Source organism: Haliotis cracherodii, unplaced genomic scaffold (assembly GCF_022045235.1).
Source record: "Haliotis cracherodii isolate W230 unplaced genomic scaffold, xgHalCrac1.p SCAF_10, whole genome shotgun sequence".
NCBI lineage: Eukaryota > Metazoa > Mollusca > Gastropoda > Lepetellida > Haliotidae > Haliotis > Haliotis cracherodii.
The window spans coordinates 5,209,720-5,228,561 of record NW_027266265.1 but is presented as its reverse complement, the minus strand read 5'-3'; the positions used below and the strand labels follow the sequence as shown (position 1 = coordinate 5,228,561).

Here is an 18,842-nt window from a genome sequence, read left to right as displayed (position 1 = left end):
CTGTATCAGCAGTCCAGAATCCCGTGTCAGCAGGCCAGAATCCCATATCAGCAGGCCAGAATCCTGTATCAGCAGGCCAGAATCCCTTGTCGGCAGTCCAGAATCACTTGTTAGGCGGCCAGAATCCCTTGTCGGCAGTCCAGAATCCTGTGTCAGAAGGCCAGAATCCCTTGTCGGCCGGCAGAATCCTGTATCAGCAGGACAGAATCCCGTGTCAGCAGGCCAGAATCCCATATCGGCAGGCCAGAATCCTGTATCAGCAGGCCAGAATCCCTTGTCGGCAGTCCAGAATCCTGTGTCAGAAGGCCAGAATCCCTTGTCGGCCAGCAGAATCCTGTATCAGCAGGCCAGAATCCCGTGTCAGCAGGCCAGAATCCCATATCGGCAGGCCAGAATCCTGTATCAGCAGGCCAGAATCCCGTGTCGGCAGTCCAGAATCCTGTGTCAGAAGGCCAGAATCCCTTGTCGGCCGGCAGAATCCCATGTCTTAGTTATGCATTATTGAATTGAATGTGCTCTGAATTTTGGGAAATATGAATTTAAAAAAAAAATCCCAATTTTAAACAAAATAACAAATTTCCTTTATTGCCTGCCAACCTTGCTTAGAGTTTATTCTTAGATAAACCCCTGCACTTCACCATGACTGATGTTGGTCTCTCTGGAAGAACTTTCATCTTATATCAATTTTCTGGGATATACATTTTTCATCCTTGGCTCAAAGAGGAGCTAAGTATGCTGAGGAATTTAAAATACTGTCAAAAGTTTTTCAATCTTTTCATAAATAATTTGAAAAACAAACAAATCTGAAATGAGATTAGTATTTTCTAACAATAAAACACACAGCACTGACAATCTTGGCCATAACAAGTGTTGGTTGTTTGCAAGGCATGGACCCAAACCAAAGATGATTAACTCTGAGAATCAGGGTAATGCAACTATCAACTGTTGTCACCCAGTTGCAATGACACTAAAAAAATGTAAGTAAAAATCAAGCCCTTCAGGAGCGCTCCCTTATAGGAAGGACACATGCTCAGCAGGTGCTTGCTGGGAAGCTGCACTGTGGATGTCTATCTGGTGGTGATATCACTCCTGGTGTCTATCTGGTGGTGATATCACTCCAGGTGTCTATCTGGTGGTGATATCACTCCAGGTGTCTATCTGGTGGTGATATCACACCTGGTGTCTATCTGGTGGTGATATCACTGCTGGTGTCTATCTGGTGGTGATATCACTGCTGTTGTTTATCTGGTGGTGATATCACTGCTGGTGTCTATCCGGTGGTTATATCACTCTTGGTGTCTATCTGGCGGTGATATCCCTCCTGGTGTCTATCTGGTGGTGATATCACTCCAGGTGTCTATCCGGTGGTTATATCACTCTTGGTGTCTATCTGGCGGTGATATCCCTCCTGGTGTCTATCTGGTGGTGATATCACTCCAGGTGTCTATCTGGTGGTGATATCACACCTGGTGTCTATCTGGTGGTGATATCCCTCCTGGTGTCTATCTGGTGGTGATATCACTGCTGGTGTTTATCCGGTGGTTATATCACTCTTGGTGTCTATCTGGCGGTGATATCCCTCCTGGTGTCTATCTGGTGGTGATATCACTCCAGGTGTCTATCTGGTGGTGATATCACACCTGGTGTCTATCTGGTGGTGATATCACTGCTGGTGTCTATCCGGTGGTTATATCACTCTTGGTGTCTATCTGGCGGTGATATCCCTCCTGGTGTCTATCTGGTGGTGATATCCCTCCTGGTGTCTATCTGGTGGTGATATCACTGCTGGTGTTTATCTGGTGGTGATATCACTGCTGGTGTCTATCCGGTGGTTATATCACTCTTGGTGTCTATCTGGCGGTGATATCCCTCCTGGTGTCTATCTGGTGGTGATATCACTCCAGGTGTCTATCTGGTGGTGATATCACACCTGGTGTCTATCTGGTGGTGATATCCCTCCTGGTGTCTATCTGGTGGTGATATCACTGCTGGTGTTTATCTGGTGGTGATATCACTGCTGGTGTCTATCCGGTGGTTATATCACTCTTGGTGTCTATCTGGCGGTGATATCCCTCCTGGTGTCTATCTGGTGGTGATATCACTCCAGGTGTCTATGTGGTGGTGATATCACTGCTGGTGTCTATCTTGTGGTTATATCCCTCCTGGTGTCTATCTGGCGGTGATATCATTCCTGGTGTCTATCTGGTGGTGATATCACTCCTGGTGTCTATCTGGCGGTGATATCACTCCTGGTGTCTATCTGGTGGTGATATCACCCCCGGTGTCTATCTGGTGGTGATATCACTCCTGGTGTCTATCTGGTGGTGATATCACTGCTTGTGTCTATCTGGTGGTGATATCACTCCTGGTGTCTCTCTGGTGGTGATATCACTCCTGGTGTCTATCTGGCGGTGATATCACTCCTGGTGTTTACAATGGTTATATCACTGCTGGTGTTTTCAGTGGTTATATCACTGCTGGTGCCTACAATGGTTTTATGGCTACTAGTGTCCTTAATATACACCTCCTCATAAATATCGCACCACCCACTTTTTTTCGCTAAGTAAAACTGGATCTTCAACCTCATAAAAATGGTGCTTAGAAAAGCTCATTAAACTGTTTACATTGCCTCATTGGAGCGTTCAGTCAGAAAATTGACACCACAAGACCGAATTTGATCACTAATTGAGGGTTAATTGTAGCAAACTAAAGTTCACTAAAACACTGTGAAATAAGGTGAAATAAGTATGGCTGGTGGAGTCGTTACAACAGACACACAACGCAGTTCACATTTCATTAATGTCGAACACACTAGTAAGGTCCACAATGACTGGCCAACTCAGTATCTGGTGTAACTGCCTCGCACTTGGATAACATGTTCTACACGCCGTCTCATGCTGGTCACCAGATGTCTTAATCTCTGTTGGGGGATCTGCTGCCACTCATCATGCAATGCATGGGTCAATTCCTGAAGGTTCTGAACTGGAGGATCCCTTGCTCTCACCCTACGTCCCAAAATGTCCCGCAAATGCTCAATAGGATTAATGTCTGGACTTCTGGCAGGCCAGGGTAGTGTCTCAATGGCGTTGTGTTGGAGAAGCTGAACAACAGTTCGAGCACGATGTGGTCTGGCATTACCGTCCGAGAAGACTGGATGTGTGGCGAGAGCATGGTTATCGAAATGAGGCACAACAGCACCGTCCAGGATCAAGTTCTGGTACCTCTGTCCATTCAGTGTTCTGGGAACTGTGATGAGGTCAAGTTTACAATCATAGGAACAACACCCCCACACCATGACGGATCCACCCCCAAATGGAACATCAGCCTGTATTTCTCTGATCATATGCTGTGCCACTCTGCCTCCAAACTCCTGCCCTCCCGTCTGTATGATGAAGCAAAAATCTGCTTTCATCGGACCAGTGGATCCTTCTCTATGTCCTCAGGTTCCGCAAGCACGTGCTTCGCACCAGGCTAAACGGGCATGGCGGTGCTGATTTGTGAGGAGTGGACGTCTGATTGGTCATCTTGCTCTCAATCCTTCAGAATTTAGGCGTTGTCTGATGGTGTTGTATGGATGCCATCCATGTCGCAGCTGTGTACAAGTAGACTTAGGGCTTCGTCTGGCTTGGCGTGCGAGAGCACGATCTTCCCTGTCATTGTTTTTTCTCGGACGTCCAGACCTCGGTGCATCCTTCACTTCACCGGAAGCAGTATGCTTACGTATTAGCCTGCTGATGACAGTGTGATTAATGTTCAGTTGTACTCCAATAGCACGACATGACATACCAGTCTGGTGCATACTAATAATTTGCCATCTTTGGTTCAGAGGCACTGGACGCTTAGGCATTTCACTGGTTGGTCAAAATAAATCTTAATTTATGCCTTAAACCAAATTTTAGCTGTGTCTGCCAACATAACATGTGCCAAAAGAGGCTATGTGCATACTGCACTTTTAGCAAACAGACCCACGGTACAAGCATGCTCTACGCAAGCATGCACGTGCAGCTAAGAACAGGGTGTGTTTGTGATATTATGTTCACACAGATGGTGCAGTATATGAAATATGTACTTGTAGTTTAAAAAAAACGAAAATTATGTGGCGGTGATATCACTGCTGGTGTTTACAATGGTTATATCACTGCTGGTGTCTACAATGGTTATATCGCTACTGGTGTCTATAATACTTAAATCACTACTGGTGTCTATAATGGTTATATCACTGCTGGTGTCTACAATGGCTATGTCGCTACTGGTGTTTACAATGGTTATATCGCTACTGGTGTCTACAATGGTTATATCACTGCTGGTGTCTTCAATGGTTATATCGCTACTGGTGTCCACAATGGTGATATCACTGCTGGTGTCTACAATGGTTATATCACAGCTGACGTTTACAATGGTTATATCACTGCTGGTGTTTACAATGGTTATAATGCTGTTTGTGTCTACAATGTTTATGTCACTGCCATTGTCTACAATGGTTATATCGCTACTGGTGTCTACAATGGTTATATCACTCTTGGTGTCTACAATGGTTATATCACTGCTGGTGTCCACAATGGTTATATCACTCTTGGTGTTTACAATGGTTATATCACTACTGGTTTCTACAATGGTTATATCACTCTTGGTGTTTACAATGGTTATATCACTACTGGTGTCTACAATGGTTATATCACTCTTGGTGTTTACAATGGTTATATCACTACTGGTTTCTACAATGGTTATATCACTCTTGGTGTTTACAATGGTTATATCACTACTGGTGTCTACAATGGTTATATCACTCTTGGTGTTTACAATGGTTATATCACTACTTGTTTCTACAATGGTTATATCACTCTTGGTGTTTACAATGTTTATATCACTACTGGTGTCTACAATGGTTATATCACTCTTGGTGTTTACAATGGTTATATCACTACTGGTGTCTACAATGGTTATATCACTCTTGGTGTTTACAATGGTTATATCACTGCTGGTGTTTACAATGGTTATATCACTCTTGGTGTTTACAATGGTTATATCACTACTGGTGTCTACAATGGTTATATCACTCTTGGTGTTTACAATGGTTATATCACTACTGGTGTCTACAATGGTTATATCACTCTTGGTGTTTACAATGGTTATATCACTACTGGTGTCTACAATGGTTATATCACTCTTGGTGTTTACAATGGTTATATCACTGCTGGTGTTTACAATGGTTATATCACTACTGGTGTCTACAATGGTTATATCACTCTTGGTGTTTACAATGGTTATATCACTACTGGTGTCTACAATGGTTATATCACTACTGGTGTCCACAATGGTTATACCACTGCTGGTGTTTACAATGGTTATATCACTGCTGGTGTTTACAATGGTTATATCACTGCTGGTGTTTACAATGGTTATATCACTGCTGGTGTTTACAATGGTTATATCACTCCTGGCGTCTACAATGGTTATATCACTCCTGGTGTCTACAATGGTTATATCACTGTCTTGATGGTAGTGTCATGTTTCAGCAGCATCAGTATCACCAAGAATCAGATCAATACTCAGGAACCGATGCATTCCCCACGGGGAACTGATGTTGGGGGCGTCATTAGAGTAGCTCGTATTAACCGCATTCCCCACAAGTCATGAATACTTTTAAATGTTTTCTTGGTCAGTTTATGTAGGTCATAAACACAGTTGTTGACTTTGTGATGTTCAGATCAAGATTTTAATCTGGAATGGTTTGCTCAGATTACGCAAGTGTAACTGAAAACATAATGTCAGTTAAAAATGTCAATGAACATATTCATTTATATTTTTCAAATTGTACTACCTTTTCTTGAGTTTGTCTTGACTGTAAAATTCAGCAGTATATTGTGTTTGTTAGTTCTGTTATAATGAAGCCTCTCAGAAAAACATATGAAGGTGATATCTGATATTGTGAATTACAAAATATAGACAATTTTCCATGGCACTCTTTCTTGAACACATTGTGAATTACAAAATATTGATAATTTTTCCACAGCGCTCTTTCTTGAGCACCTGTGAGATGCTTACTCAGGAGTGCAATCTATGTCATTGAATAATTCCTGACATCGTAATCTTTTAAAGATTTACTTACAATTTTAAACTTACTGACCATGACAGCCAAATCCGGAAAAGATATTACATATTTTGTCAAACATTTGGAGTAGGAGGTCTCTGTTTAATCGAATTTAGATGTACAGTACTTTGATAGTGCAATAATGCGAAACCTTTTTCTCGTTATTGCCAGTAAAGTACAGGCAGCCCTGCATAGCTGAAGTAGTATTTTGGATCACAATGACCGGAATCTGCTGCAGTGTTTTGCCTTGATTTGCTGTATCCAAGTACCATAACAGCCACATGTGTCCCTGGGTCCAGTAGAAACTCTACTCTCCTTTTTTTTATCAAATAGTAATCCAATTTAAAGGAGCACTATAGGCTCTGGCTTCTACCCATGCTGTCTGACAGTGGCTGCTAGGGTTCATCAGCTGCCGTGAGTCGATGTGTCACAACTGAACGAGGAGAGAGACTGGGCTACCGTCTGTAAGAACAGCGGAAATGTGCTGTACCCCTCATGGTTTATTCTCCTTGAAGTGTTTGTTTTTTTACAATAAACAACTCGTTGTTGATTTCGTAAACTTAATGGAGGCTCATCAGATGCAGTTATTTGGAAATATCCCTGCTGTGAAATCGCATTCAGATTGGATAATAAGATGATCTCCTTCTGTATTTCATAGCTGGATATTTATATCTAGAGATATTGTCCATGGACCTGTGATAATAACACATGCAAGCTGTTGTCAAATTTGTTTTAGTTTATCAATTAAGTTAAGTTCATCTACTCAAAAGGAACTTATTTTTCATGCAACTAAATTGTATATTATACAACAACAGTCATCACACGTGTATTTGTTACTGACTTTATTACAGTTATAATTAGTGGTTGCACCTCACAGTCAGTAGGCTTGTGTTATGTGAATGTTTATATATGCAGGTTTACTAGACTAGAAGGGGCGGTCGGGTAGCCTAGTGGTTAAAGCTTTCGATCATCATGCCGAAGACATGGGTTCGATTCTCGACATTGTTACAATGTGTGAAGCCCATTTCTGGTGTCCCCCGCCGTGGTATTAGTGGAATGTTGCTAAAGGCGGCGTAAAACCATACTCATTTAGCTACATTTTGCTGAGATGATGAAGATATCCAACACAGCATCAGTCATTACATCTTTGTACAACCAAACATTATTAATTCTAATGTAAGATTAAGGCTATGAACGTGATGACATCCTCCTGACAACCATGTCATAAACTGTGACCAAAAAGTTTGTACAAAGTCACATTCCCAAAACAAGTGTGCGATGGACTCGCCTTCTTCATTACAAAATGAACATTAATCAGAGTCCTTAACTTTGATTTTGCAGAGAAAAAATGTTACTTGTTACAATCCAGTCCTGAATTAAAACCACCTCAGTTTTGTTTCCTGGGTTAGGGAAAATACAATGCCAATCAAGATCAGATGAGAATTCAGCTTGCCACTTATATTTAGCTGTACAGTTACCTTTAGATGAGCATAGAGGATAATAATGTGCTTTTGAACCTTTCTTTAGAGAACAAAGCAATCGTTTCACAGGAGAGTTATCCACACATTGCACAGTTTTTTCTTTTGAAATTGTATGTTTTTTCAAATATGTTGAAATAGAATTTATTACACCAGGTGTTACATACTGTAAGACCGATGTAGTCAGGTGATACATACTGTAAGACCGATGTAGTCAGGTGATACATACTGTAAGACCGATGTAGTCAGGTGATACATACTGTAAGACCGATGTAGTCAGGTGATACATACTGTAAGATCAATGTAGTCAGGTGATACATACTGTAAGACCGATTTAGTCAGGTGATGATGTCAGGTGATGTAGTCAGGTGATACATACTGTAAGACCGATGTAGTCAGGTGATGTAGTCAGGTGATACATACTGTAAGACCGATGTAGTCAGGTGATGTAGTCAGGTGATGTAGTCAGGTGATACTTACTGTAAGACCGATGTAGTCAGGTGATGTAGTCAGGTGATACTTACTGTAAGACCGATGTAGTCAGGTGATACTTACTGTAAGACCGATGTAGTCAGGTGATACTTACTGTAAGACCGATGTAGTCAGGTGATACATACTGTAAGACCGATGTAGTCAGGTGATACATACTGTAAGACCGATGTAGTCAGGTGATGTAGTCAGGTGATACATACTGTAAGACCAATGTAGTCAGGTGATGTAGTCAGGTGATACATACTGTAAGACCGACGTAGTCAGGTGATACATACTTTAAGACCCATGTAGTCAGGTGATACATACTGTAAGACCGATGTAGTCAGGTAATACATACTGTTAAAATCATCCAGAGATAAGTAATCTCCATTTTCATTGACAATATCACATATCTGGGTAATACCTTTCTGAAACCATGATTCATTAAAAACTGTTTTTCGCTTGCTGTAAAATGCTTGTCGTAAGGATTTTAGGACCTAATCCAAAAAATGACAGAGTTTTTTGTATGAAATTCCTAGAAACAGAATCCAAAGCCTTGGCAAAATCTACCCTTATTAGCATTCCTGGTAATAGAATAGTCTTTCATGGAAGGATTTAGCATCTATCAAAAGTTCATCAGTGCCATAAATAATGGAACTATCAGATCTTTCTACTTCATTCAAAGTTAGACATCTAGTCTGTGCTAAAAAGAAATATATATCTTCAATAGGTAAACAGAAAGTCTCACAGACAAACATCTTACTGCAGCCAGAAAGTCTTGACATAGAGTTAATTGAATAAGAGGCATATACGTTCAATAGGTGAATAGAAAAGTTTGAAAATACGTGCTGGCCTACTTTCAATAGGTAGACAGAGTCTCTCATACACGTGAATTACTGTCAATGTTCAACTTGATTGTCCGACCAAGTCGAAAAGTCCCACTCAGATGTCAGGTTCCTCTTCAAAGAACAAGTGATGTCCAAGCTTGGGAGGGGCCTGTTCTATACTGGAGAAACACACTTGTACCCATTTTGTTAACACAAATTTGTAGTTTGTGGAGAGAGCGAAGCTTTTAGCTGTCGACAAAAGCTGTCAACAGAGTTGTTTAAGCTGTGAAGATCTGTTCGAATATGGACCTTTCTTCAGATAAGTCCCACCGCATTCTTCCTCACTGCCTCAAGAACTAGGTTCCTGTCCTTCATAGAGACAAATTTGACAATGATGGGTACTGGCGGCTCAGGGCCAGCCGTGGAAGGCGATGACATTTAACAAGATTCGACTCCCAAGGTGGTTTTGAAGCACGGAAGATTCCTTGATTGTTAAACTGTATCAAGTTTTCCATAGTGTCAACATGTTTAGAAAGAACTTACATATCAATAATATGTAATAGTGTGGATTCTATGACTTATATCCTCTGTATGTCTCTGTAGGGTGTTGGTAAGAAAGTGTTTGGTGAGAGGTCCATCGTCGGATCGGTGCCATTTTCTTACTTGACGAGGTTGGGTTTGGGATGTGTTGAAATTCTCCATCCTTATTCTTCTCTTTTGTCATATAGTTGGAAACACTTGTCATGTCTTGTATTTTGGGCTCTTAACCCTTCATGGACTTGTGAGATTTCTTGTTTGTGGCCATAATGAGTGTGATTAGAGGCTGATGACAGAGAGCGTGCTATCGCCATGAACACCAAACCAGAAGAACTTTTATCAGTTTTAATTACAATAGTTTTATGTTTTCCATTTATTTGCTGGTGAACGGTAGGACAGTATTCCACATGATGGAAAGTTGTAACCATTGTAACTGTGATATGATGTTGCACCACATGATAGAGGGTTACTCACCCTTGTAACCATGGCAACATTTATGACCTTGCACCTCATGATGGAGGGTCACTTGTCCTTGTAACCATGGTAACTAGTTTGATGATGCAGGTTTTGTACCACATAATGGAGGGTCACTCGTCCTTGTAACCATGGTAACTGGTTTGATGTTGCAGGTGGTGTACCACATGATGGAGGGCTACACAGAGATCGGGGAGTCCAACATCCAGGTCATCGACTACGTCTCTGGCATTGGATCCTTCTTCATCATAGCACTTGGTGGGACACTTATTGGAATCATCTACGGCCTGATTGGTGGATTCATCACCAAGCATACCGGCCATGTCAAGGTCATCGAGCCTCTCTTTGTCTTTGTTCTGGGATATCTTGCCTACCTGAGTGCTGAGATGCTTCACTGGTCAGGAATCTTAGCGTAGGTGATCGGCAATTTTACTCGTGCCGTTATTTGCTGACCAAAAAGTCCCTCTTGTTTATGTGTTTGTTTGTTCTTTAACTTCGCATTCAGCAGTTTTCCAGCAATGTGATGGCGGTCTGTAAATAATCAAGTCCTGTGGTGATGAGCATCGATTGGGATACGATGAAATAAGTGAACCCATTCAGCAAGTCTGATCACCCAATTTCAGTGAAGACCAATCCTTACCTGGACCTTGGGTTTCCAGGTCAGGATGGGTCCTATGAACTGCAACTGAATAGAGGTTCAAGAGATTGTATTTTTTGTATTTTTCTGACATATGTTTCGGTGGGATTGACGGTCAAGGCCATAATATGATTTAGTCAGTAATGAGCTTGTGAACATAAAGACTTAAGTATTAATAACAGGAATTCAGTATGTGTGACCTGTCAAGGAAACCTATTTGAGACAATTTTAAACCAGTCAGATACAGTCCCATTTGCTTTTCAATTTGTACATCTGTTTCAGATTGACGTTTGGCGGCATCACAATGAGACACTACGTGGAAGCGAACATGTCAAAGCAGTCTGTGGCCACTGTCAAGTACTTCCTGAAGATGCTGGCCAACATCAGCGAGACTGTCATCTTCATGTTCCTCGGGCTCTCCACCGTCATCGATGACCATGACTGGCAGCTCGACTTCATCTTCTTCTCCATCCTTTTCTGCCTTGTCTTTCGTGTCACAGGTCAGTGACCTCCAGCATAAACAGGGCGATGGGATGGAAGGGGTTAAAGTGCTGATAATGGGGTGGAGTAGAAGGGGTCACAGTGTCTGCCTGTGATCAGCAGGGGGGGTTGGGGGTGGGGGTGTAGGTGAAAGGGGTTACAGTGTCTGCTTGTGATCAGCAGGGGGGAGTTGGGGTGGGGGTGTAGGTGAAAGGGGTTACAGTGTCTGCTTGTGATCAACAGGGTGCAGGATTCCAGGTTGCCCAGTTCGTCATCCTTGTCATTGTACAGGATTCCTTGGTCCCCAGTATGTCATCCTTGTGATTGTGCAGGATTCCTTGGCCCCCAGTTCGTCATCTTTGTCATTGTGCAGGATTCCTTGGTCCTCAGTACACCATCCTTGTCATTGTACAGGATTCCTTGGTCCCCAGTATGTCATCCTTGTGATTGTGCAGGATTCCTTGGCCCCCAGTATGTCATCCTTGTGATTGTGCAGGATTCCTTGGTCCCCAGTATGTCATCCTTGTGATTGTGCAAGATTCCTTGGCCCCCAGTATGTCATCCTTGTGATTGTGCAGGATTCCTTGGTCCCCAGTATGTCATCCTTGTCATTAAGGGCTGCTCATGCTTTCTGTCACTGGTTTGCTTCGCGCTCCATTATTTACAGGCTGTGGTGTCATTGCAGGGACGTTACGGACTGCAGCAATGACTGCATTCATTCACTCCCTTATTCATTATAACAAGTAATGTCCCTTAGTTGCACCAGGATGTTCGATGTTGGTTAAAATGCCATATTCACTCTGAAAATGGTCCATGCCTGCTTAAGTTGGGGGCTTTCCTGCTATATTAATTACAGCTGAAATGCACTCCAAAATGGCCTGAAACACTCTTATTCCTTTTGTACAGGCATTGTGATGCTGTCAGCCATTGTCAATAGGACCCGGCTGATCAAGTTGACGAAGATTGACCAGTTTATCATGTCGTACGGCGGCCTGCGCGGCGGCATTGCCTTCTGCTTGGCCTTGCTTCTCAATGAAGAAGTGGTCACGGAGAAGAGGATGTTTGTTAGCACCACCATCATTGTTGTCTTCTTCACGGTGTTCCTGCAGGTGCGACACAGTTACAGTGAAATGACACAAACATAATGAACATGAATCAGTCACAGTGACACGACACAAATATAATATAATATGATTCAGTCACAGTGCCACAACACAAACATAACGTGACATGATTCAGTCACAGTGACACGACACAAACATAATGTGACATGATTCAGTCACTGTGACACAACACAAACATAATGTAAATTATTCAGCCACAAACATAATGCAACATGTAACACAATTCAGTCACAGAGTAACAAGACACAAACACAACCTAATTAGACACAAACACAATGTAACAAGACACAAACACAATGTTACAAGACACAAACACAACCAAATTAGACACAAACACAATATAACAAGACACACACAATGTAACAAGACACAAACACAATGTAACAAGACACAAACACAACCTAATTAGACCCAAACACAATGTAACAAGACACAAACACAATGTAACAAGACACAAACACAACCTAATTAGACACAAACACAATGTAACAAGACACAAACACAATGTAACAAGACACAAACACAATGTAACAAGACAAAAAAAACCCTAATTAGACACAAACACAATGTAACAAGACACAAACACAATGTAACAAGACACAAACACAATGTAACAAGACACAAACAAAATGTAACAAGACACAAACACAACCTATTTAGACACAAACTCAATGTAACAAGACACAAACACAATGTAACAAGACACAAACATAATGTAACAAGACACAAACACACCGTAACATGATATTATCACAGTAGTCACAAACAAAATGTAACAATTCAGTCACAGAGTAACAAGACACAAACACAGTGAGTAGTGAGTGAGTTAAGATCTAACATCACATCAGCATTTTTTCAGCCATACAGCGACAAGAACAAGTTCAGCATGTTAATGACATAGATACATGACATAAACACAGACCATGCATTCAAAACATATACAGCATTTAGACAATACAGACTCGAGCCATACCAAGGTTGTTTCCTTGTAAGCTCTGCATATTGTGTATACAGATGCTGTATTTTGGCAAGACAGACTCTAAGGTTGTCTCCCCTGATATATTCACTGATGAAATTTACTTACTGTAAGTGCTAATTTTGTCACCTTGGTAGGATAAGAACATTGGTCTTCTTATCGACACACTGCTGTTTACAGCATAGCCCAACTAAAATTTGATTTTTTATTGATATAAAACCATTCAACTTTGGTGTATATGCATCACTTTTTAGGTAATGTGGAATTCAAAAATAAGTGAATGCTGAGATCGTAAGACATTTCACTTCATAACTATTTACGGATCTTTCCTATTATGCCATGAAACAGCAAACTGATCAGTTGTGATGTGTATGTGTGTTTACAAGTAGTGAGAAATGCCTCAGTGTTCCTGTTAAAGTTGGGGTCACAGGTGGCCCAGTCGTCTAAGGCGCCGCAATTTGCTGTGTAGAGTTGCGTCCCTTGGGCTCGCCAGAAACCTATGATTGTGGGTTCGAATCCCGGTTCGCCCTGATTATGTTTCTAGGTTTGTCAGCACCATACCCCTGCTTGTGGGCAACATACACGCTGTGATTTAACTGGAATAATGTTAAAAGTAGCGTTAAGCCCAACTCACTCACTCACTCCTGTTAAAGTTTGAGTTTAATATTTTCAGTATGTCTGTATCATATGTTGATCAGGGAATCACAATCAAGCCTGTGGTTAATGCTCTAAAGATTGAGCGGGCAAAGGAGATCGACCCGACTATGAATGAAAGGATCCACGAACGTGTGAGTAGTTTGACCCGTGAGATATATATACCTGATAGCATCAGTGAACACAAATAGTTGGATTTTGATTGTGCGTTAGGATGGGGGAGGAGGGACGGGTGAGACAATGGGGCCAGGGAAGCATGCGAAGGGGTGGAGGAAGAATTGTTGGGGGTTGAGGGGGGTGAAGAAGACTGGAAAAAACCACAGCATTTGATGAATCTTGTGATGGAGAAAGTGTTAAGGGGAGGTAACTCTTTTTATCTTAATATCATTCGAAACACTGAGCTTCAGTAAAATCACTTGTGGCAGAGCAATTTTGTTTCTTCATGAAGGACATTAATTTATATTATAATGCGGGGGAATATAGTCATCATGTGATCTGTCTGTCCATCTGTCCATCCATTAACTTGAAAAGCAGGAAAGATTTTTCATCCAGACTTTGTACATGTATGAACCAGGGGTTGAAGTGGTGCCTTTTGCCATTGTGGGGCCTGGTGATGCCTCTTCTTTATAGGGAGTAACATGGAAGGGTTGTGAACAAAGACAGCTGCTTCAGTGGGACAGTTCTGTTCGTTGTTTAACCCCCACTCAATCGATCCACGCAATTGGGATATGATGAAATGCATCAAGCAAGTCAGCAAGCTTGACTTACTGATCCTGTTAGTCGCCTCTTACGACAAGCATGGATTGCTGAAGACCAATTCTAACCTAATCTTCACGGGTTATCCAGTTCCTGAAAACAAATATTTATCACGTTCATGGCACTGGTAATTTTTACTATGGGAGTGACGTGACAAAATGATGACATATATTTGTGGAGGTTTCATTTTGGGGAGCACTCACAGATGAAAATTTCAGTGTTGTAGCGATACGGCGATACAGTATTGTACCTGAATACAGGGCCCATGACAAAAATACATCAGTTTACAATATCGCGGTACATGTGATACATTACAGTCCAAGTTAAACTTTCGAATAATAACAGAAACCGGTTCACACAGAGTTTCTGGTATTTCACATTCACAGTGCCATCTAGCCTATATGTTTCTGCCCTATAATATCCCATCTTCAATCAATGAAATTAAAAAACAAAAGATTGAGGGTGGATTCACTTGCAGAAAGAAAGAATATCAACTTGTGAAATATAAGTAATCTATGGGGATACGTATTGTATCGCTCCCAAAGTATAAGGATACATGCTGTATTGCTCCCTTAGTATTGTGATACATATTGTATCTCTCCCTTAGTGTCATGATACATATTGTATCACTCCCTTAGTGTCATGATACATATTGTATCACTCCCTTAGTGTCATGATACATATTGTATCACTCCCTTAGTGTCATGATACATATTGTATCACTCCCTTAGTGTCATGATACATATTGTGTCACTCCCTTAGTATCATGATACATATTGTGTCACTCCCTTAGTGTCATGATACATATTGTATCACTCCCTTAGTGTCATGATACATATTGTATCTCTCCCTTAGTGTCATGATACATATTGTATCACTCCCTTAGTGTCATGATACATATTGTATCACTCCCTTAGTGTCATGATACATATTGTATCACTCCCTTAGTGTCATGATACATATTGTATCACTCCTTTAGTATCATGATACATATTGTGTCACTCCCTTAGTGTCATGATACATATTGTATCACTCCCTTAGTGTCATGATACATATTGTATCTCTCCCTTAGTGTCATGATACATATTGTATCACTCCCTTAGTGTCATGATACATATTGTATCTCTCCCTTAGTGTCATGATACATATTGTATCATGGCTTGACTTAGCTAAAACATAAGGAAGAGAATTTATGGATGTCAGCTTCTTTATGTTGAGGAACACAACGTTTTCTTTATTTACTGTAAAGCGGTGTTTCCATATGGATACTTATAACATTGTCAAGCAAGGCACCAAGTGCAAGTTAAAATTAATTCAAATTTGTGTCAGCCTCACCCTTCCTTGCCAATATACTCAATACCTCTATCTTTTATTTACCATACCACATTACAAATATCTGTGTTAGGTGTAATTTGTTGTGCATTTGTGGGCTTGACGTCATCAAACTTGGTACTTCAAGATCATATGCACACATCCGTTTACAGCAACATGTCATTAATTAATGTGACACAGGTAGCAGACCAGCCCATGTTTCAACTTTCATAAATTTATGAGACCAGGAAGAAACCTGGTTTTGTCGGGTGCAGCTGCATGGGTTTTCATGTCAACATGCAACTTGTGCATGTTTAATCAAGTTCCTTACATCGAGCCCTGCACCTCTAGAGCACTCATTGGCGAAAAACCTGACTCGTCCCTGTATGCAGAACCGTCTTGTGTCTGTAGGGCTGATTGGGTTGTACACTCCTCAGGGAGCTGAGAACACAAAGTACACTCCTCATGGAGCTGAGAACACAAAGTACTCTGATGATTTCACCAGGGTAATGATTGTTATTGTAACTATGAGTATGTCTTGTGTGCAATTATCAGGTAGAAATAAACATGGTTGTTATAATTAATATTACTGATATCAGTGTTGCAACAGTGCTTTTATTTCAAGCCTCGACCAAACAGGGGCGGCGGGGTAGCCTAGTGGTTAAAGCGTTCGCTCGACATGCCGAAGACTCGGGTTCGGTTCCCAAGATGGCTACAAGGTGTGAGGCCCATTTCTGGTGTCCCACGCCATGATATTGCTTGAATATTGCTAAAAGTGGCATAAAATCATACTGAGTCACTCACTGACCATACCACAAATGTATTTTTGTACACATGTTCAAAAGATTTTGTCATAAAGCTTTGACTGACGTTTCAGTTTATTGACCACCTGATGGCCGGGATCGAGGACGTGGTGGGCAGAACAGGCCATAACTCCATCCGAGATAAGTAAGTATTGCTGGTGGAAAACATGGCATATTATTCACTTGTTTTAGTTGAAATATTTGAATTTGATTTGGTAATTTTAAAACTAATAAGTAATTGATTTGTTTATACAGTCTGTTTGAAACTTATATTTTGTGTTGATAAATTAGCTATGTATAGATATATTGTGTTTAGAACAAAGGTAGATATTAGGCTTGGGACGGGTAACTCGGGTTGGGGTGGTCGTAAGTAGGACCCGGGTACCCACAGGACTACCTGGACCTGTGGTTAGTATTGTGACATATTGTTTAATGATGACAAAAGTCTAACTCCTTGGTTACACATTGAAATGTGCATATAGATATTGTGCTGGCAACATTGCTGGATATCTTTAGACAGATATTGTGTTTGGAACAATGTCAGATATTTCCAGTAAACTACAATTATAACGAACTCAAAGGGACCACTAGTTTTAGTTGGTTATAGCTGTTTTTCGTTAAAAGCATAAACACAGCATTTACACAGCAGATGGCCTGGACAAATAAACCAGTTTGTTATAAGTATGTTTGTTATAAACATAGTTTACTGTATTGTGTTTTGAACATGTTCAGATGGATATTGTGTGTGTTCAGATGGATATTGTGTGTGGAAAATGTTCAGATGGATATTGTGTGTGTTCAGATGGATGTTGTGTGTGTTCAGATGGATATTGTGTGTGGAAAATGTTCAGATGGATATTGTGTGTGTTCAGATGGATGTTGTGTGTGTTCAGATGGATATTGTATGTGGAAAATGTTTAGTTGGATATTGTGTGTGTTCAGATGGATATAGTGTGTGTTCAGATAGATGTTGTGTGTGTGTTCAGATGGATATTGTGTGTGTTCAGATGGATGTTGTGTGTGTTCAGATGGACATTGTGTGTGTTCAGATGGATATTGTGTGTATTCAGATGGATGTTGTGTGTGTTCAGATGGATATTGTGTGTGTTCAGATGGATGTTGTGTGTGTTCAGATGAACATTGTGTGTGTTCAGATGGATATTGTATGTGTTCAGATGGATGTTGTGTGTGTTCAGATGGATATTGTGTGTGTGTTCAGATGGATGTTGTGTGTGTTCAGATGGATATTGTGTGTATTCTTGTGTGTGTTCAGATTGATATTGTGTGTGTTCAGATGGATGTTGTGTGTGTTCAGATGGACATTGTGTGTGTTAAGATGGATATTGTGTGTGTTCAGATGGATGTTGTGTGTGTTAAGATGGACATTGTGTGTGTTCAGATGGATGTTGTGTGTGGTCAGATGGATGTTTTGTGTGTTCAGATGGATGTTGTGTGTGGACAATGCTCAGATGGATATTGTGTGTGTTCAGATGGATGTTGTGTGTGTTCAGATGGATATTGTGTGTGTTCAGATGGATATTGTGTGTGTTCAGATGGATGTTGTGTGTGTTCAGATGGACGTGTGTGTTCAGATGGATGTTGTGTGTGTTCAGATGGATGTTGAGTGTGTTCAGATGGACGTGTGTGTTCAGATGGATGTTGTGTGTGTTCAGATGGATGTTGTGTGTGTTCAGATTGATGTTGTGTGTGTTCAGATGGAAATTGTGTGTGTTCAGAAGGATGTTGTGTGTGGACAATGTTCAGATGGAAGTTGCGTGTGGACAATGTTCAGATGGATGTTGGGTGTGGACAATGTTCAGATGGATGTTGCGTGTGGACAATGTTTAGATGGATGTTGCGTGTGGACAATGTTCAGATGGAAGTTGCGTGTGGACAATGTTCAGATGGATGTTGGGTGTTGACAATGTTCAGATGGATGTTGCGTGTGGTGGACAATGTTCAGATGGATGTTGTGTGTGGACAATGTTCAGATGGAAGTTGCGTGTGGACAATGTTCAGATGGATGTTGGGTGTGGACAATGTTCAGATGGATGTTACGTGTGGACAATGTTCAGATGGATGTTGCGTGTGGACAATGTTCAGATGGATGTTGCGTGTGTTCAGATGGATATTGTGTGTGTTCAGATGGATGTTGAGTGTGTTCAGCTGGATGTTGTGTGTGTTCAGATGGATGTTGAGTGTGTTCAGATGGATGTTGAGTGT

The 18,842-nt window shown here is 41.2% G+C and overlaps 1 protein-coding gene across 1 annotated transcript in view; it reads left to right on the top strand.

Annotated features, from left to right (window-relative positions):
- The window catches only part of LOC139453985 (probable Na(+)/H(+) antiporter nhx-9), an 81,379-nt gene that overhangs the window by 21,323 nt on the left and 41,214 nt on the right, over nt 1–18,842 (top strand). The window contains exons 3-7 of the mRNA XM_071235455.1: nt 10,034–10,290; nt 10,798–11,015; nt 11,902–12,104; nt 13,794–13,883; nt 16,694–16,764. Of these exons, the coding sequence (XP_071091556.1) occupies nt 10,034–10,290; nt 10,798–11,015; nt 11,902–12,104; nt 13,794–13,883; nt 16,694–16,764 (839 nt within the window). The remainder of the gene's footprint in view (nt 1–10,033; nt 10,291–10,797; nt 11,016–11,901; nt 12,105–13,793; nt 13,884–16,693; nt 16,765–18,842) is intronic.